General features: G+C 47.2%; 1 protein-coding gene across 1 annotated transcript in view; it reads left to right on the top strand.

The window, feature by feature from the left end:
* LOC149449978 (NACHT, LRR and PYD domains-containing protein 1-like) overlaps nt 1–20,997 on the top strand; it is a gene marked incomplete at its 5' end in the record, with an annotated part of 100,589 nt that overhangs the window by 25,782 nt on the left and 53,810 nt on the right. The window contains 4 exon segments of the mRNA XM_089692521.1: nt 2,895–3,059; nt 7,964–8,128; nt 13,977–14,141; nt 19,483–19,647. Of these exon segments, the coding sequence (XP_089548647.1) occupies nt 2,895–3,059; nt 7,964–8,128; nt 13,977–14,141; nt 19,483–19,647 (660 nt within the window).

Genomic DNA, 20,997 nt, shown 5'->3' with positions numbered 1-20,997 from the left:
AGGAAAGGCACACAGGCGGCCAATCACCGGCGAGAGGGTGGAGCCGAGCGGCCGCGCGAAAATCGAGTGCAGGACCAGCAGGTAAGTGGTCAGTGTAGAGGTGCTGCTGCAACCACATATGCTGGCTGCAGCAGCACCATACGAGAACAGAGTCAGCAAGTGTCAGTGGGAGGAATAGTGCCCCATCATTGGTGTCACTGATACCAATGATGGGGCACTATTCCTCCCACTGATACCAACGATGGGGCACTATTCCTCCCACTGACACCAACGATGGGGCACTATTCCTCCCCCCCACTGACACCAACGATGGGGCACTATTCCCCCCCCCACTGACACCAACGATGGGGCACTATTCCACCCCCCACTGACACCAACGATGGGGCACTATTCCACCCCCACTGACACCAATGATGGGGCACTATTCCACCCCCCACTGACACCAACGATGGGGCACTATTCCACCCCCCACTGACACCAACGATGGGGCACTATTCCACCCCCCACTGACACCAACGATGGGGCACTATTCCACCCCCACTGACACCAATGATGGGGCACTATTCCACCCCCACTGACACCAATGATGGGGCACTATTCCACCCCCCACTGACACCAACGATGGGGCACTATTCCACCCCCCACTGATACCAATGATGGGCACTATTCCTCCCACTGATACCAATGATGGGGCACTATTCCTCCTACTGACACCAATGATGGGGCACCATTCCCCCCACTGATACCAATGATGGGGCACTATTCCCCCCACTGACACCAATGATGGGGCACCATTCCCCCCACTGATACCAATGATGGGACACTATTCCCCCCACTGATACCAATGATGGGGCACTATTCCCCCCACTGACACCAATGATGGGGCACCATTCCCCCCACTGATACTAATGATGGGACACTATTCCCCCCACTGATACCGATGATGGGGCACTATTCCTCCCACTGGTGTGCACTGGAAGAGGGGTAGTCTTATACGGCGAGTATAGCCCAAACACTACATTTTAGCAGGAAAAGTAGGGGGGTCGTCTTATACGCCGGCAAATACAGTAATTTTTCACAATTGTTTTACTATTCTAGCCGGGAAAGTGACAACCGTGACCCCGGGAGTGACATCATGGATGTCGCCTTCCAGGTCACACAAAAAAAGTGGAGGGGAGCGAGCGCGTGCCCGCTCTCCCCTCCACCCGCTGGCACCCACCATGGCTCTCCCCAGGCTCGCAGATGGGCAAGCGGAGTCGAACACATGGGCTGGGGGGGGGACACCAGCTACCGGAAGCAATTGGAGGCGGGGGAGATGCCTGACAGGCAGGAGTCTGCCTGTCAGTTTTAGATACAATCCTGGTAGCTGCAGCCACCCAGGTCCTGGCAGAGAAAGGGTTAAAAATGTTTTGTTTTTTTTTTTCTTTTTTTACATTTCTTCAGTTACAGTATCTCCCAGAAGTGAGTCCACCCCCCCCCCCCAGACTGTATACAATGTGCGTGTGTGTGTGTATGTGTATATATGTGCGGCCAGACTCATCCACCTCACCAAGCGCTCCACATCTGCCTCCCCCCTCTGCCAATCACTTCACTGGCTCCCGATTGCCCAACGCATCAAGTTCAAGCTGCTAACCCTGACCTACAAGGCCACTCTTAATGCCGCCCCGAACTACATAACCGACCTGATACCCAGATACTACCCTACCCGTGCCCTCCGCTCCTCACAGGACCTCCTACTCTCTAGCTCCCTGATCTCCTCCTCCCATGCCCGATTGCAGGACTTCTCTAGGACTTCCCCCATCCTCTGGAACTCTCTACCCCAATCCATCAGAATGTCACCTACCCTCCTCACTTTCAGGCACACCCTGAAAACCCTCCTCTTCAGGGAAGCCTACCCCAACCTCACCTAACACCCGACCTCACCTAACAACTAACCTCCTTCACTCCACCCACCACTCCACCCCCCCACAGCCATCTCCTCCTGTGCCACCTTCCCCTCCCTCCTAGATTGTAAGCTCGAAAGAGCAGGGCCCTCGAACCCCTCATGTATTGTATTGTTACTGTCTTGTCTCATGTTCTGTCCCCAGCTATACTGTACAGCGCTGAGCATACCCTTTGGCGCTATATAAATACTGTATAATAATAATAATAATATATACTCAGTATCTCCCAGAAGTGAGCCCCCCCTCCCCCCCTCACATTTGTGTAAATATTTGATTCTCTCTTTTCATGTGACAACACTGAAGAAATGACACTGTGCTACAATGTGTACAGCTTGTATAACATGGAAATTTGCTGTCCCCTCAAAATAACTCAACACACCGCCATTAATGTCTAAACCGCCGGCAACAAAAGTGACTCCACCCCTAAGTGACAAGGTCCAAATTGGGCCCAATGAGCCATTTTCCCTCCCCGGTGTCATGTGACTCGTTAGTGTTACAAGGTCTCAGGTGTGAATGAGGAGCGGGTGGGTTACATTTGGTGTTATCGCTCCTACTCTCTCATACTGGTCACTGGAAGTTCAACATGGTACCTCATGGCAAAGAACTCTCAGCTGCAGCTGCCTAAGGTGACAACATGTCTGTCTGTGTCTTCCATATGTAGTTTTATGTTGTCACCCTGTCACACACACTTCTGATAGAGATTACAAGTGACCTTACCAAGAGATACACAAAGGCATGGCATGGCATTGTCACAGAAGACCTCCTCTGGAGGCGAAGAGACCACGGAAGGTAATCAGCGCCGAGATGCAACAAAGGATGAAAAAGGGATAAAACTATTTATTTTAAATAAAATTCCAATTGGTTTTTGATACGTTGTGCTTAGCAAACACATTGTCATGCAGTAAGGGTTTACACATGTATATTAGGATGATTTTTTCTTTTCTTCTACAGTTTGAATGATAATAACCTGACAGACAGTTCCTGCCCTGACCTGGCATTGGGAATAAGAGACAACCGGACACTGAGGAGACTTCATCTCTGTAGAAACCATCTGGAGGGTCCTCATTTCAGTCACCTGATGACAGCTCTGACCACAAGCCGGATAGAGGAACTATTGTAAGTATAAGAGGACTGATTAAATCTGGGGGCGCATGTGCATCCAAAAGATATCAAAATAAATTGGGGTTCTTTTTATAAGGTGTTGAATACTAATTGCATTTAGGGTAACTATACATTCATGAACTATTTCATTCATTCTATAATACCCCTTCATTGCCAGGCCATTTTATAGTTTTCAGTGATGTGATACAGTGAAGGAAATGCGCATTTGCTCCCCTCACACAGAAATGATCGGTCTAACAATGGAATGTTCGCCCCTCACACAGAAATGATCGGTCTAACAATGGAATGTTCGGTGTAACACTGAGAGACAGAATACAACAACAAATTCAGCAGAAATGCGTCTAACAAATGATGACTGATCTGCATGTTCATGAGGGAAAGAAGGATTTGATCCCCTATCATTCAGCAGGATTTCTGGCTCCAAGGTGTCTTTCATACAGGTAACAAGCTGAGATTAGAAGCAGTCTCTTAAAGGGAGTGCTGCTAATCTCATTGTGTTACCTGTATAAAAGACACCTGTCCACAGGAGCAATCAAACAATCAGATTCCAAACTCTCCACCATGGCAAAGACCAAAGAGCTGTCCAAGGATGTCAGGGACAAGATTGTACACCTACATAAGGCTGGACTGGGCTACCAAACTATCGCCAAGCAGCTTGGTGAGAAGGTGACAACAAGAACACCATCTCAACTGTCAAACATGGTGGTGGAAACATTCTGCTTTGGGGGTGTTTTCTGCTAAGGGGACAGGACAACTGCACCGCATCAAAGGGACGATGGACGGGGCAATGTACAGTCAAATCTTGGGTGAGAACCTTCTTCCCTCAGCTAGGGCATTGAAAATGGGTCGTGGATGGGTGTTCCAGCATGACAATGACCCAAAACACACGGCCAAGGCAACAAAGGAGCGGCTCAAGAAGAAGCACATTAAGGTCCTGGAGTGGCCTAGCCAGTCTCCAGACCTTCATCCGATTGAAAATCTGTGGAGGGAGCTGAAAGTTCAAGTTGCCAAACATCAGCCACCAAACCTTAATGACTTGGAGAGGATCTGCCAAGAGGAGTGGGCCAGAATCCCTCCTGAGATGTGTGCAAACCTGGGGGCCAACTACAGGAAACGTCTGACCTCTGTGATTGCCAAAAAGGGATTTGCCACCAAGTACTAAGTCATGTTTTGTGAAGGGGATCAAATCCTTATTTCCCTCATGAACATGCAAATCAGTGGATCATTTGTTAGACGCATTTCTGCTGAATTTGTTGTTGTATTCTGTCTCTGTGTTACAATACACCAAACATTCGATTTTTAGACCGATCATTTCTTTGTGAGGGGCAAACATTCAAAATCAGTCAGGGAACAAATACGCATTTCCTTCACTGTACTTTGACAATTTCTGTCATTCATTAGTGTACCTAAATTATTTTCTATAATTTTCAGAAAAATACAAGTGTCTTTAGGTGGTATTTCTCCTTGGCAAAGCCTTGTGGGACCAAATTCATACCCTGCCCCATGGGAGATGTGGAACCTGCCTGACTTAAGCTATGTCTCTGCACTTCCTGTTTGCCAAATTATTGTGCCTTCTCCAGCCAGTATCTCGCTTTGTCTCTCCTGCTGCCGTCCATACTGTCACTACCGTCCAATTTTCTGCCACAATGTCGGAATTCATGGGCTGAATTTCTGGCCTTATTGACGCCATAAACAATAGGGTCACAGTAGGGTTTTACTTCCTCTACTTATTCGGTCTTTGACTTTGCACTTAAGCTAGACACAGTGCCAGGAAGTGTCAGCTGAGAAGAACCCATCACCTTAGGGGGGTTCAGATCAGGATGAAAGTTCTCCTGAGCTAAAGAAGACTATCGCTATGTCCTATTAAGGCTTTACACTCTTGTTTGACCCTGAAGTAGCCAGAGTCTGCTTCCCCAAAGTCATCCAGTATGGAGGTCTCTATAATTCCCAAAACCAGCTAAGACCTTCCTGGGTTAAGACACTCATGGACCCTGTCCTGTATGGAGACTGGCTTCACCCAGGAAATATATTTTCTCCATCTAAACGTTTTGGCAGACCTTCTCAGTCCTCAGTATCTGGACCCAGGTAAATGAGCTTTTCACCAAGCCCTTTGCCACAGATGGAAGATGCAAGTGTGGATCTGCTGGCACCCAGATTAAACAACAAACTGGACAGGGATCTTTGGGTCTTTGCAGTGGATGCAATGGTGATGCCATGGGATCAGTTTAGTCTGACCTATGCCTTTTTACCCCTCCCAATTCTCCCTCACCTCCTTTGCAAGATCAAAAAGGAAGGCATTCCAGCAATTCTCATTGCACTGAACTGGCCCAGAAGGATACGGTACTCAAACTTGCTTAGGCTCCTGACAAATGCTTCACAGACCATTGTGGATGTCCAGACCTTCGGACACAAGGACTGGTGTTCCATCCTGCTTCTCAGTCATTGGCCTTAATGGCATAGATCTTGAAATCACAGAGAGGATAAGGGACTTTCAGATTCAGTCTTTCCTACCCTCTTGACTAGAAGGTTGACTAGTTGAAACGTCTACCATTGTACCTGGAAGGTTTACTTCACTTTGCATGAGTGAAGGAACTTTCATCCCAGAAAGTACTCTGTAGGACAAATTCGGACCTTCCAATCTGGTGTGGACCAAATATGGGTCTTGAGCAACATTAAGGGACGGATCTCTGGTTCGGCCATTCTGTCTCAGAGCCCTACGGCTCTCACTCTCTATTTAATGCTTTTGCTCAGGGATTAGCTCACATGTGTCCTCCTCTTTTCCTGTGTTCCCTTGGGACCTCAATCTGGTTCTTTTGGCCACCCTTTGAGCCTGTTAGGGATATTCCTTTGTCTGATCTTACCCATCAAGTGGAGTTTCTTGAGGCAGTGTCAATGACCTCAATTGTGGTAGTGCCTGAGTGATTTTTTTATTGGTTGACCAGTGGTTGAGGGGGGGGGTCTTCTCAGGATCCAGAAGAGCAGTGATGTAATTGCAAGGGACTTGGGTGATTATACAGTCAGGTCCATAAATATTGGGACATCGACACAATTCTAACATTTTTGGCTCTATACACCACCACAATGGATTTGAAATGAAACGTACAAGATGTGCTTTAACTGCAGACTGTCAGCTTTAATTTGAGGGTATTTACATCCAAATCAGGTGAACAGTGTAGGAATTACAACAGTTTGCATATGTGCCTCCCACTTGTTAAGGGACCAAAAGTAATGGGACAATTGGCTTCTCAGCTGTTCCATGGCCAGGTATGTGTTATTCCCTCATTATCCCAATTACAATGAGCAGATAAAAGGTCCAGAATTCATTTCAAGTGTGCTATTTGCATTTGGAATCTGTTGCTGTCAACTCTCAAGATGAGATCCAAAGAGCTGTCACTATCAGTGAAGCCATCATTAGGCTGAAAAAACAAAACAAACCCATCAGAGAGATAGCAAAAACATTAGGCGTGGCCAAAACAACTGTTTGGAACATTCTTAAAAAGAAGGAACGCACCGGTGAGCTCAGCAACACCAAAAGACCCGGAAGACCACGGAAAACAACTGTGGTGGATGAGCGAAGAATTCTTTCCCTGGTGAAGAAAACACCCTTCACAACAGTTGGCAGATCAAGAACACTCTCCAGGAGGTAGGTGTATGTGTGTCAAAGTCACCAATCAAGAGAAGACTTCACCAGAGTGAATACAGAGGGTTCACCACAAGATGGAAACCATTGGTGAGCCTCAAAAACAGGAAGGCCAGATTAGAGTTTGCCAAACGACATGTAAAAAAGCCTTCACAGTTCTGGAACAACATCCTATGGACAGATGAGACCGATATCAACTTGTACCAGAGTGATGGGAAGAGAAGAGTATGGAGAAGGAACTGCTCATGGTCCTAAGCATACCACCTCATCAGTGATCATGGTTGTGGTAGTGTCATGGCGTGGGCATGTATGGCTGCCAATGGAACTGCTTCTCTTGTATTTATTGATGATGTGACTGCTGACAGAAGCAGCCGGATGAATTGTGAAGTGTTTCGGGAATATTATCGGCTCATATTCAGCCAAATGCTTCACAACTCATTGGACGCTTCACAGTGCAGATGGACAATGACCCAAAGCAGACTGCAAAAGCAACCAAAGGAGTGGAATGTTCTGCAATGGCCAAGTCCATCACCTGACCTGAATCCGATTGAGCATTTCACTTGCTGAAGACAAAACTGAAGGGAAAATGCCCCAAGAACAAGCAGGAACTGAAGACAGTTGCAGTAGAGGCCTGGCAGAGCATCACCAGGGATGACACCCAGCGTCTGCTGATGTCTATGCGTTCCAGACTTCAGGCTGTCATTGACTGCAAAGGATTTTCAACCAAGTATTAAAAAGTGAAAGTTTGATTTATGATTATTATTCTGTCCCATTACTTTTGGTCCCTTAACAAGTGGGAGGCACATATGCAAACTGTTGTAATTCCTACACCGTTCACCTGATTTGGATGTAAATACCCTCAAATTAAAGCTGACAGTCTGAAGTTAAAGCACATCTTGTTCGTTTCATTTCAAATCCATTGTGGTGGTATATAGAGCCAAAAATGTTAGAATTGTGTCCATGTCCCAATATTTATGGACCTGACTGTAAATTGCTTTAACAGGTAAGAGCAAAAACCAAAACCTTGTAGGATGGGCTGGAGTGGGTGGGTGGGGAATTTATTTTCCAATATCAGTCCTGCTCTTTCAATCCCAATGAAGAGAAATCCCCATCAGCACTTCAATAACGTGAGCTTGTTTTAAAATTTAGCAGCAGCCACTAAGCAGCTTTTTTTTTTTGTTAAAATGAAATTCTGCTTTTAATATATCTTCTTGAGGATCCATTTGATTGAAAAATATTTTCTTCTCCTTGTCTACAGTTTGAATTGCAATAACTTGGTAAGCAGTTCCTGCCCCCACCTGGCATTGGGAATACGAAATAACCGGACGCTGAGAAGATTTGACCTGTCCTATAACAATCTGGAGGGTCCTCATTTCAGGGACCTGATGGAGGCTCTGACCACAAGCCAGATAGAGGAATTACAGTGAGTAGAACAGGAATCATGTAATAACTTTCTGAAACACTTTTACATCTAAAACATTCAGGCCTGATTTTATGATACGCAACATTTCAGTAAAAAAAATACAGCAAAGTTAATTTTAGGACATAAACACATTATATTACCCATTTTTTTGGTAAATTATAAAAGATGAGGTTGTACCGAGTAAATAGATACCCAATATGTTAAGACTTAAAATTGTGTGCACCCATGTAACAGTCAGTCAGTGACTCCTGGAAGCATGAGATTACAAGCGGTAGATCAAGTTGTTCATATGTTATAAAATTAAAGAAAATATTACAATAAAGAAATAGTTAAATACAGCAAATACAGATGATTAAAGCAGTATTAAACCCTCAGTGGTTTTTTAAATTTAAAAAACGCAAAAATAATACTACAGCGCAAAAATTTAAACAAATAATGAAAATACCATCAGTGATAAAAAAAAAATTTTGAAAGCAAAAATACCATCAATGATAAAAAAAAATATGAATAGTATGTATGTAAAATTATTTTACATACATAATATTAATATTTTTTATCACTGATGATATTTTTGTTTTAATTTTTTTTTTTTTTATCACTGATGGTATTGTTATTATTTGTTTAAATTTTTTTGCTGTAGTATTATTTTTGTATTTTGATGGTTTTTACCTATGAACAGCAGCATTAATTGATCGATTTTAGGCACAGGTTTTTTTTTTTTTTTACACAGGTTTTTTTAATTTGACACACTGAACATAATAAAATAATTATTCCACAGTAAACTATTTGTTACATAGTTAGTCTGGCTGAAAAAAGACAAAAGTCCATCCAGTTCAACCATAGAAAAAAAAAAAAGTTATAATCCTACACCCACAGTTGATCCAGAGGAAATAGTTAACAAATACAGATGATTAAAGCAGTATTAAATCCTCAGCGGTCTTTTAATTTAAAAATGCAAAAATACTACAGTGCAAAAATTTTAACAAATAATGAAAATACCATCAGTGATAAAAAAAAATGTTGAAAACAAAAATCCCATCAATGATAAAAGATATTAATATTATGTATGTAAAATTAAATTGAATGAAATTTTTATCACTGATGGTATTTTCATTATTTGTTTAACTTTTTTTGCTGCAGTATTATTTTTGTATTTCGATGGTTTTTACCTATGAATAGCAGCATTAATTAATTGATCGATTTTAGGCACGGGTTTTTTAATTTAACACACAGAACATAATATTATTATTATACAGTATTTATAAAGCGCCAATAGTTCGCTCAGCGCTGTACATTACAGAGGGGGACAGAACATGTGACAGAACAATACCAATACAATGTGATACAGTTGTGGCCAAAATTATTCAACCCCCAATGCTGTAAAGGGGTTTAGGGACTATAGTGTACATTTGGAATTGTATTCAGAATCAAATCCTACAAGGACGTTGTAACTACCCAAATGCAACTAAAATGACATCAATTGTTTATGTAATACAGTAGTAAATGGTTCTTATGTGGTTTCTTCATTGCCACAATTATTCAACCCCTTAAAGACTACCACTCTGAAGAACAGAGGTTCATACAGGTGCTTTCCATCAGGTATTGAAAACACCTGTGGATGTCACCGAGCAGCAATCAAGCATAATAAGCACCAATTAGGCAGCTTTAAAATGACTGTGATACTCAGCTCCTTCTAGACATTTACTGGTGTGGTTACAAACATGGTGAAGGCAAGAGAATGGTCCAGGAAGACAAGAGAAGAGGTGATTTCTCTTCACAGGAAGGGCAATGGCTATAAGAAGATTGCAAAGATGTTAAACATACCAAGAGACACCTTAGGAAGCATCATTCGCAAATTCAAGGCAAAGGGCACTGTTGAAACGCTACCTGGTCGTGGCAGAAAGAAGATGCTGACTTCGACTGCTGTGCGCTACCTGAAGCGTAGAGTGGAGAGAAGTCCCCGTGTGACTGCTGAGGAACTGAGAAAAGATTTGTCAGATGTGGGTACAGAAGTTTCAGCCCAGACAATAAGACGCACACTGCGTAATGAAGGCCTCCGTGCCAGAACTCCCAGGCGTACCCCCTTGCTGTCTCCAAAGAATAAGAAGAGTCGACTGCAGTATGCCAAAAGCCATGTGGACAAACCACAAAAGTTGTGGGATAGTGTTCTGTGGACTGATGAAACAAAATTAGAACTGTTTGGGCCCATGGATCAACGCTATGTTTGGAGGAGGAAGAACAAGGCCTATGATGAAAAGAACACCTTGCCTACTGTGAAGCATGGTGGAGGGTCAATCATGCTTTGGGGCTGTTTTGCTTCTGCAGGTACAGGGAAGCTTCAGCGTGTGCAAGGTACCATGAATTCTCTTCAGTACCAGGAGATATTGGATGGAAACGTGATGCAGTCCGTCACACACCTGAGGCTTGGGAGACGTTGGACCTTTCAACAGGACAATGATCCCAAGCATACCTCCAAGTCCACTAGAGCATGGTTGCAGAGGAAAGGCTGGAACATTTTGGAGTGGCCATCGCAGTCACCAGACTTAAATCCGATTGAGAACCTCTGGTGGGACTTAAAGAAAGCAGTTGCAGTGCGCAAGCCTAAGAATGTGACTGAACTGGAGGCCTTTGCCCATGAAGAATGGGCGAAGATACCCGTAGATCGCTGCAAGACACTTGTGTCAAGCTATGCTTCACGTTTAAAAGCTGTTATAACTGTAAAAGGATGCTGTACTAAGTACTAAGATTGAATGTCACTTGGGGGTTGAATAAAACTGATAATGCTGTGAGCACAGAAAAGACATTTGTGGTTATTTCATTATAACTGTTATGTTATATTTGTCTGACCTACAAGTGCCTCTTTAATGTAAATGTAAGCAAGATGACTGAATGATCAAAAGCAATGTCAAACTGGCCAAAACACTCAATTTCAGTGGGGGTTGAATAATTTTGGCCACAACTGTACATGAGGGGATTGAGGGCCCTGCTCCTTGGAGCTTACAATCTAGGAGGGAGGGGATGGTGGTACAGGAGGGGATAGCTGTGGGGGATGGGGTGGTAGGAAGAGTGGAGGAGGTCGGCAAGTTAGCAGGGGGTGGGGTAGGCTTCCCTGAAGAGATGGGTTTTCAGGGTGCGCCTTAAGGAGAGGAGAGTAGGTGATAATCTGATGGGTTGGGGCAGGGAGTTCCAGAGGATGGGTGACACCCTGGAGAAGTCCTGGAGGCGGGCATGGGAGGAGGAGACCAGGGAACTAGAGAGAAGGAGGTCTTGTGAGGAGCGGAGTGTGCGTGTTGGGCGGTACTTGGATATTAGGTCAGTGATGTAGTTCGGGGCAGTATGGTGGACAGCTTTGTACGTCAGTGTTAGGATTTCGAATTTGATCCGTTGGGCAATCGGAAGCCAGTGGAGGGATTGGCAGAGGGGGGTGGAGGACACTGAGTGGAGGCCAGTGGAGGGATTGACAGAGGGGGGTGGAGGACACTGAATGGAGGCCAGTGGAGGGATTGGCAGAGGGGGATGGAGGACACTGAGTTGAGGCCAGTGGAGGGATTGGCAGAGGGGGGTGGAGCCAGTGGAGGGATTGGCAGAGGGGGGTGGAGGACACTGAGTGGAGGCCAGTGGAGGGATTGGCAGAGGGGGGTGGAGGACACTGAGTGGAGGCCAGTGGAGGGATTGGCAGAGAGGGGTGGAGAACACTGAGTGGAGGTCAGTGGAGGGATTGGCAGAGGGGGGTGGAGGACACTGAGTGGAGGCCAGTGGAGGGATTGGCAGAGAGGGGTGGAGGACACTGAATGGAGGCCAGTGGAAGGATTGGCAGAGGGTGGTGAAGCCAGTGGAGGGATTGGCAGAGAGGGGTGGAGGACACTGAGTGGAGGCTAGTGGAGGGATTGGCAGAGGGGGGTGGAGGACACTGAGTGGAGGCCAGTGGAGGGATTGGCAGAGAGGGGTGGAGGACACTGAGTGGAGGGATTGGCAGAGGGGGGTGGAGGACACTGAGTGGAGGGATTGGCAGAGGGGGGTGGAGGACACTGAATGGAGGCCAGTGGAGGGATTGGCAGAGGGGGGTGGAGGACACTGAGTGGAGGCCAGTGGAGGGATTGGCAGAGGGGGGTGGAGGACACTGAATGGAGGCCAGTGGAGGGATTGGCAGAGGGGGGTGGCGGAGACGGAGCGGTTGGAAAGGTGAATGAGTCTGGCAGCCATATTCAGGATGGACTGAAGCGGGGATAGCCAGCGGCGAGGCAGGCCAGTGAGGAGGGAGTTGCAGTAGTCGAGTCGTGATATGATGAGGGAGTGGATGAGCTATTTAGTGGTTTCTGGGGTTAGGAACATAAAATAATTATTCCACAGTAAGCTATTTGTTACATAGTTAGTCTGGCTGAAACCATAGAAAAAAAAAAAGTAATAATCCTCCACCCACAGTTGATCCAGAGGAAGGCAAAAAATAAACCCAGCAAAGCACGATCTAATTTGCTCCTGCAGGGGAAAAAAATTCCTTCCTGATCCCTCGAGAGGCAATCGGATATTCCCTGGATCAACTTCACCTATTGTTAAAATTCTTACCCCAGCCATCACAGTTTGGCATGGGATCCTGCTCTCTCAGTGCTGCTTCCTTGAACTTCCGGTCTTTGCAGGAAACAGTTAACAGTGGACAGTGCAGTCTGCAGCCAATCTGTTAGTTTGGAGAAAGGAGGGGGAGGAAGAGGGAGGAGCATTATAGTGTCTTGCCATCCTACCTTATGGGGCTGTGTTTTTCCTTCAGGGTGATATTTCAGGGACTAAAGCCGGCCATGCACGGGTCGAATTCTGAAAGAATTTTATTTTTCGAAAATCTTTTCTATGAATTTTTGTTCGGATTTCGTATCATTAGTGGGGACACAGCAACGGCCAATTTTGAGCGACCGTCGAATTTGAGTGATCGAGCATGTTGGAAATTTTTTGAAAAACGAACGAATTTCCAATCCATGATGGGCGAATCGTGCGAGAAATATAATCGTAAAAGAAACAAGCGTGAGCTGTGACCTGGAAAGAAAATTCTTGGCCACAAAAATTATTTTCTGTGGCAACATGTGAAGGCTTGGTTGGACGAATTTCGAAAATCAATGGTGGCGCCATCGGATTACAAAACGCAAGAGGTTTCCGAGTTTCTAAAGAACATTCATTTGGAATTCGACCCGTGTATGGCCTGCATAATGCAGATCATCTAAAAAAAAGAAATATTCCCCATCTCCTGTACGGTGAAGTCGATTGTGGGGGGGGGTCGTCTAAAGTCTGTGCACTCCAATGTTGGAAAAACGAATGAGGGGAGAGAAAAAGGGAAAGAGTGAAGTGAAAGGAGGGGGGGGGGGCAGTGGGGGAAGGGGGAATGAGAGAGATCACCTCATGGGAGTACGGGAAGGGGCTGTGTGTTTCTATTGATGCACACAGTGTAGAGAGACACCGTTCTAGGCCCTGCATGCAAGGCCATAGGATTCTGCAAAATGGAAGGAGTCTCCCTGGAATAGGAAACCTGATGCAGTGGTCATGGCACCAGCTTAACCTCTTCGCACTGGCGCCTCCCGTCCCAGGAGGCGGGGCGGGGTTTTAGGGTCATGTGACCGCCGTGATTCGCCGTCATGGCGGTCACATGATTGGAAAAGGTACCGGTCGAAAGGGGAGATCGGGACCTTTCCAGGAGTTGCGCAGGGCGTCAAGACCAAGATCCCGAGAGGTCGCATATTTGCGTGCAATCGGCGTCAAGGGGTTAAAGTGAACATAGACAAGGACTAAAAGGTAAAGAAAGCTGTAATATCACTCTACGATACATTGTTGCAAAATGTGATTCTGTTATTCTTCTCTTCTTTTACAGTTTGTATGGGAATAAAATATCAGAGAGTTCCTGCACCCACCTGGCATTGGGAATAAGAAATAATAAGACCCTGAAAAGACTGGACCTGTCCAACAAAAACCTGGAGGGTCCTCATTTCAGTGAGCTGATGAAAGCTCTGACCACAAGCCGGATAGAGGAAGTAATGTGAGTAGAACGCGACTGATTGGTACAATAATTTTGACAGCTAATTTTTTTATCCACACCCAATATACACTATATTGTCAAAAGTATCGGGCCGCCTGCCTTTCCACTCACATGACCTTTAATGGCCCCCCAGTCTTGGTCCGTAGGGTTCAATATTGAGTTGGCCCCGCCCTTTCCACACACATGACCTTTAATGGTCTCCCAGTCTTAGTCCGTAGGGTTCAATATTGAGTTGGCCCCGCCCTTTCCACACACATGACCTTCAATGGTCTCCCAGTCTTAGTCCGTAGGGTTCAATATTGAGTTGGCCCCGCCCTTTCCACACACATGACCTTTCATGGCCCCCCAGTCTTAGTCCGTAAGGTTCAATATTGAGTCGGCCCCGCCCTTTCCACGCACATGACCTTTAATGGCCTCCCAGTCTTAGTCCGTAGGGTTCAATATTGAGTTGGCCCCGCCCTTTGCAGCTATAACAGCTTCAACTCTTCTGGGAAGGCTGTCCACAAGGTTTAGGAGGGTGTCTATGGGAAGGTTGGACCATTCTTCCAGAAGCACATTTGTCAGGTCAGGCACTGATGTCGGGGGAGGAGGCCTGACTCGCAGTCTCCGCTCTATTTCAGCCCAAAGGTGTTCTATGGGGTTCAGGTCAGGACTCTGTGCAGGACAGGCAAGTTCCTCCACCCCAAACTGGCTCCTCCATGTCTTTATGGACCTTGCTTTGTGCATTGGTGTGCAGTCATGTTGGAACAGGAAAGGGCCATCCCCAAATTCTTCCCACAAAGTTGGGAGCATGAAATTGTCTGAAATGTAGCCTCAGGAGTTCCCTTCACTGGAACTAGGGGGCCAAGCCCACTCCCTGAAAAACAACCCCACACCATAATCCCCCTCCACCAAACTTTACACTTGGCACAATGCAGTCAGGCAAGTACCTTTCTCCTGGCCGCCAAACCCAGACACATCCATTTGATTGCCAGACAAAGAAGTGTGATTGGTCACTCCAGAGAACATGCCTCCCCTGCTCTAGAGTCCAGTGGCGGCGTGCTTTACACCACGGCATCCAACGCTTTGCATTGCACTTGGTGATGGAAGGCTTGGATGCAGCTGCTCGGCCATGGAAACCCATTCCATGAAGCTCTCTACGCACTGTTGTTGGCTCATCTGAAGGCCACACCAAGTTTGCAGGTCTTTAGCTATTGACTCTGCAGACAGTTGGCGACTTCAGCGTACTGTGCGCTTCAGCATGTGCTGACCCCGCCCTGTCATGTGACGTGGCCTACCAACTTGGATTTGCTGTTGTTCCCAGTGGCTTCCACTTTGTTATAATCCCACTAACAGTTGAGCGTGGAATATTTAGTAGCCAGGAAATGTCACGGATGGACTTATTGCACAGGTGGCCACCTATCACGGGACCACGCTTGGAGTCACTGAGCTCCTGAGAGCGACCCATTCTTTCACCAATGTTTGTAGAAGCCGTCTGCATGCCTAGGGGCTTGATTGTATACACCTGTGTCCATGGAGGGGATTGGAACACCTGAATCACATGATTTGGAGGGTGAAGCCAATACTTTGGGCAATATAGTGTAGAAAAAAAAACTAAATGGGACTTTTACATTGGTCTTTCTGTATCCTGACCCCAGCACACAATCTAAAAAGGAGGGTATCAATTTAGTTTGCTAACTATTAAAACTAGAAGATTATAAGTGGCAATATCTGAAGAAATGTAATTGTTTACTGTGCGGGGAACTGAAAAAATGAAATATTACAATGAAGAAAATTAGCTGCATTATTAAATTACTATAGATTACATTTGTGGTCAGTGGAGAAGGGCCCTGTATAGTGGTGGTCAGTGGAAAAGGTGTCCTCTTATAACGGTAGTCAGTATAGAAGGGCCCCCATACAGTAATAGTGGGATAAGTGTCCTCCTATTTTGGCAGTCCGGATAGAAGGGCCCCCATATAATGGTGGTCAGTGGGATAAGTGTCCTCCTTTTTTGGCAGTCTGGATAGAAGGGCGCCCATATCATGGTGGTCAATGGGATGGATAAGTGTCTTCTTACATTGGTGGTCAGTATAGAAGGGCCCCCATACAGTAGTAGTCAGTGGGATGTGTCCTCTTACATTGGTGGTCAGTATAGAAGGGCTCCATATAATGGTGGTCAGTGGGTTAAGTGTCTTCTTACATTGGTGGCCAGTATAGAAGGGCCCCCATATAATGGTGGTCAGTGGGATAAGTGTCCTCCTTTATTGGCAGTCAGGATAGAAGGGCCCCCATACAGCAGTGGTTAGTGGGATGTGTCCTCTTGCACTGTGGTCAGTATAGAAGGACCCCCATATAGTGGTGGTCAGTGCAATAAGTGTCTTCTTACCTTAGTGGTGAGTGCAGCAGTGTCTCCCTGCCTTGGTGGTCAGTGCAGAACTTCCACCTAACATCAAGATGAAGAAGTGCTGCTTAAGTTCGTGTTCAGTAGGAACAATGGTCTCTTTCATTCAGCTAAAATGAGTAGTTACTTACCTGAAAGATGAGAGCTACTTCACTTATCTTGCACTACTAGCTGTCATGGGTGGTGTCACAGGTGATGTCAGTGGTGGGACTATACAGGTAGCGGTGGAACTATACAGGTAGTGGTGGGACTATACAGGCAGCGGTGGAACTATACAGGTAGCGGTGGAACTATACAGGCAGCGGTGGAACTATACAGGTAGCGGTGGAACTATACAGGTAGCGGTGGAACTATACAGGTAGTGGTGGAACTATACAGGTAGTGGTGGAACTATACAGGCAGCGGTGGAACTATACAGGTAGTGGTGGAACTATACAGGCAGCGGTGGAACTATACAGGTAGCGGTGGAACTATACAGGTAGCGGTGGAACTATACCGGTAGCGGTGGAACTATACAGGTAGCGACGGAACTATACAGGCAGCGGTGGAACTATGCAGGTAGCGGTGGAACTATACAGGCAGCGGTGGAACTATGCAGGTAGCGGTGGAACGATACAAAGAGCGGTGGAACTATACAGGTAGCGGTGGAACTATACAGGTAGCGGTGGAACTATACAGGCAGCGGTGGAACTATGCAGGTAGCGGTGGAACGATACAAAGAGCGGTGGAACTATACAGGTAGCGGTGGAACTATACAGGTAGCGGTGGAACTATACAGGTAGCGGTGGAACTATACAGGTAGCGGTGGAACTATACAGGCAGCGGTGGAACTATACAGGCAGCGGTGGAACTATACAGGCAGCGGTGGAACTATACAGGCAGCGGTGGAACTATACAGGTAGCGGCGGAACTATACAGGTAGCGGTGGAACTATACAGACAGCGGTGGAACTATACAGGCAGCGGTGGAACTATACAGGCAGCGGTGGAACTATACAGGTAGTGGTGGAACTATACAGGTAGTGGTGGAACTATACAGGTAGTGGTGGAACTAAACAGGTAGCGGCGGAACTATACAGGTAGCGGCGGAACTATACAGGTAGCGGTGGAACTATACAGGTAGCGGTGGAACTATACAGGTAGAGGTGGAACTATACAGGTAGCGGCGGAACTATACAGGTAGCGGTGGAACTGTACAGGTAGCGATGGAACTATAGAGGTAGCAGTGGAACTATACAGGTAGCGGTGGAACTATAGAGGTAGTGTTGGGAAAAAGTCAATCTGCCCCAATGGTAGCAAGCAGCAGAACCTAGGAGAATCCATGTTTCTTAGCTGTAGACAACCAGTTTATAATTTCTTCTTTCTGCCAATTTCTGTAATTTTGTTATCATCGTACATCCAGATGTCAATCGGTTTCTTGGAGGGCCTGCAGGATTATGGCTTTAGATAAGTTAACCAAACTATCGCCTCACAGGCCCTCAAAAGAATCCTTCAGACCTGTTGGCTGCAAAACCCAGCAGGAAAGGAGAGGTCTGTACACACTGAGGGTCCAAACCGTTTACTCTCATCTCATGGGTATGTTGGAGAACCTTTGTTTCTGGAAACTGTTCCCAAGGCAAGCAGAGTACAAAGGACCAGTTACCAGTATTGCCAGTGAGCTCCCTGTAACTGATCCATTCCCCATTACTGACTTACCATGCCTTGTTCTGCACCATGTTTCTTTGTGGAGGCGGCCATCTTTCTAGAGGCAGGGTGTAACGGAACCGGACCCCAAATGCACTTGGGTATTTCCGTTATACTCCCACTTCCCTGTCTGTTTCCGTTATACTCCCACTTCCCTGTCTGAACACTTTCCATGGACACCACCTCTGACCATCCGAGACTAGACAAGACCAGAATTGAAGAAAACCAGGAAATAGACTGCTTTATTTTAACACAGACACAATTCTCCCCTCCCTGCATAATGACACAGGGCGGGGCAAACCAAATCTAGCAACAAGAAACACATCAGCAGACACCCCCCCCCCCAAGCCAATACACAAACACATACATCCCATAATAGTTTGCTCCCAAGCAAGACACACAATAGAACAATGGGATGTAACCACATGGCATTAAACAATGAACAATCCCACCTGTACATGTCTACAAAATATCAGGACATTTCACCCTGCACCCCTAACAGGCACAGGGTCACCTATCTCCTAGACATGTCTACACAGTATTAGGACAGATCACCCTGTACCCCTAACAGGCATAGGGTCACCTATCTCCTAGACATGTCTACACAGTATTAGGACAGATCACCCTGTACCCCTAACAGGCACAGGGTGACTTACACATAAGAGGGATATGGGGAGCTGAGACAGCTCACCCCTCCAAAGTGAGCTGTGTTCCATGGGACCCCCACCCAAAGTCACTCCCGTCACACAGGGTTCTACTGATTATGGGTGATCTGATAACTCCGGAGGTAATGTTGAAGAATCGGCAGGAGAGGTAGAGGAAGCACAGCATGGATGAAGCAGAAGAAGAGAGTTCCTTACACAGCAGGTCCTCAGGTACAGGTTCCCCTCCAGCAAGGAGAACAGTGAGCAGAACAGTAGTGGCATCGCCAAATCCCACTTAGAATCTGGGGTGACTAAAGATGAACATACATGGATCAAAGTTCAACCAGTTCAGCAGGAACTGGACAAATTTCGATCCATCAATGGCCATTCCCATTCATGAGAGAGCCAAGAGAGCCGCTGCTCCTTTTTTTTTTATAGGATTTTTTAAAGGATCAACAAATTTTGTTTGCATTTATCTAACAGACACGGCAAAACATTTTCAATGGTGTATTTAAAGGACCAAAAAGGAGCAAATACCAGAGCATTGTTAGGGTATACAGTATATAAACGATAATATTTTTCAGTATATGTTATTTAAGGTGAGTTTTTGGTATTGCTCTTCTCTTCCTCTACAGTTTAACCCAAAATAATCTGACAGACAGTTCCTGCCCCCACCTGGCACTGGGAATAAGAAATAACCAGAATTTGAGGAAGCTTGACCTGTCTGGGAACCATCTGAAGGGTCCAAATTTTAGTGGCCTGATTACAGCTCTGACTACAAGTCGGATAGAGAAATTACTGTGAGTAAAATGGGTTCCTTATGTTATTTTTCATCCGGACCATAAACAAAGTATATTGTTATTATGTGATATATTGATATGTTTAGATCGACATTTTTCACCACTCAAAAAAAACAAAACGCCAACCCCAATTCTGTTCTACCATGCAGCTACCCTCACTAAAACCTTACTTTTCTCTTAACCCCTTCCAGTCCGGACACTTCCCCCCCTTCCGGTCCGGACACTTTCCCCCCTTCCGGTCCGGACACTTTCCCCCCTTCCGGTCCGGACACTTTCCCCGCTTCCGGTCGGGACACTTTCCCCCCTTCCGGTCCAGACACTTTCCCCCCTTCCGGTCCAGACACTTTCCCCCCTTCTGGTCCGGACACTTTCCCCCCTTCCGGTCCGGACACTTTCCCCCCTTCCGTTCCGGACACTTTCCCCCCTTCCGGTCCGGACACTCCCCCCCCCCTTCCAGTCAGGACGCTTTCCCCCCCTTCCGGTCCGGACGCTTTCCCCCCCTTCCGGTCCAGACACTTCCCCCCCCCTTCCAGTCCGGACGCTTTCCCCCCCTTCCGGTCCGGACACTTCCCCCCCTTCCGGTCCAGGCACTTTCCCCCTTTCCGGTCCAAACGCTTTCCCCCCCTTCCAGTCCGGACACTTTCACCCCCTTCCAGTCCGGACACTTTCACCCCCTTCCGGTCCGGACGCTTCCCCCCCCCCTTCCGGTCCGGACGCTTTCCCCCCCTTCCGGTCTGGATGCTTTCCCCCCCTTCCGGTCCGGACGCATTCCCCTCCTTCCGGTCCAGACACTTCCCCCCCCATTCCAGTCCGGACGCTTTCCCCCCCTTATGGTCTGGACGCTTTCCCCCCCTTCCGGTCTGGACACTTCCCCCCCTTCCAGTCTGGACACTTCCCCCCCCTTCCGGTCCGGACGCTTTCCCCCCCCTTCCGGTCCGGACGCTTTCCCCCCCTTCCGGTCTGGATGCTTTCCCCCCCTTCCGGTCCGGACGCATTCCCCTCCTTCCGGTCCAGACACTTCCCCCCCCATTCCAGTCCGGACGCTTTCCCCCCCTTATGGTCTGGACGCTTTCCCCCCCTTCCGGTCTGGACACTTCCCCCCCTTCCAGTCTGGACACTTCCCCCCCCTTCCGGTCCGGACGCTTTCCCCCCCCTTCCGGTCCGGACGCTTTCCCCCCCCTTCCGGTCCGGATGCTTTCCCCCCCTTGCAGTGTGGACACTTTCACCCCCTTCCGGTCCGGACGCTTCCCCCCCCTTCCGGTCCGGACGCTTCCCCCCCTTCCGGTCCGGACGCTTTCCCCCCCTTCCGGTCCGGACGCTTTCCCCCCCTTCCGGTCCGGACGCTTTCCC

This window comes from Staurois parvus, unplaced genomic scaffold (assembly GCF_062004578.1).
Source record: "Staurois parvus isolate SC_StPar_1 unplaced genomic scaffold, SC_StPar_1.0 ptg000590l, whole genome shotgun sequence".
In the NCBI taxonomy this organism is placed as follows: Eukaryota; Metazoa; Chordata; class Amphibia; order Anura; family Ranidae; genus Staurois; species Staurois parvus.
The sequence above is the reverse complement of the archived record's forward strand: the minus strand, read 5'-3'. Positions and strand labels throughout refer to the sequence as shown.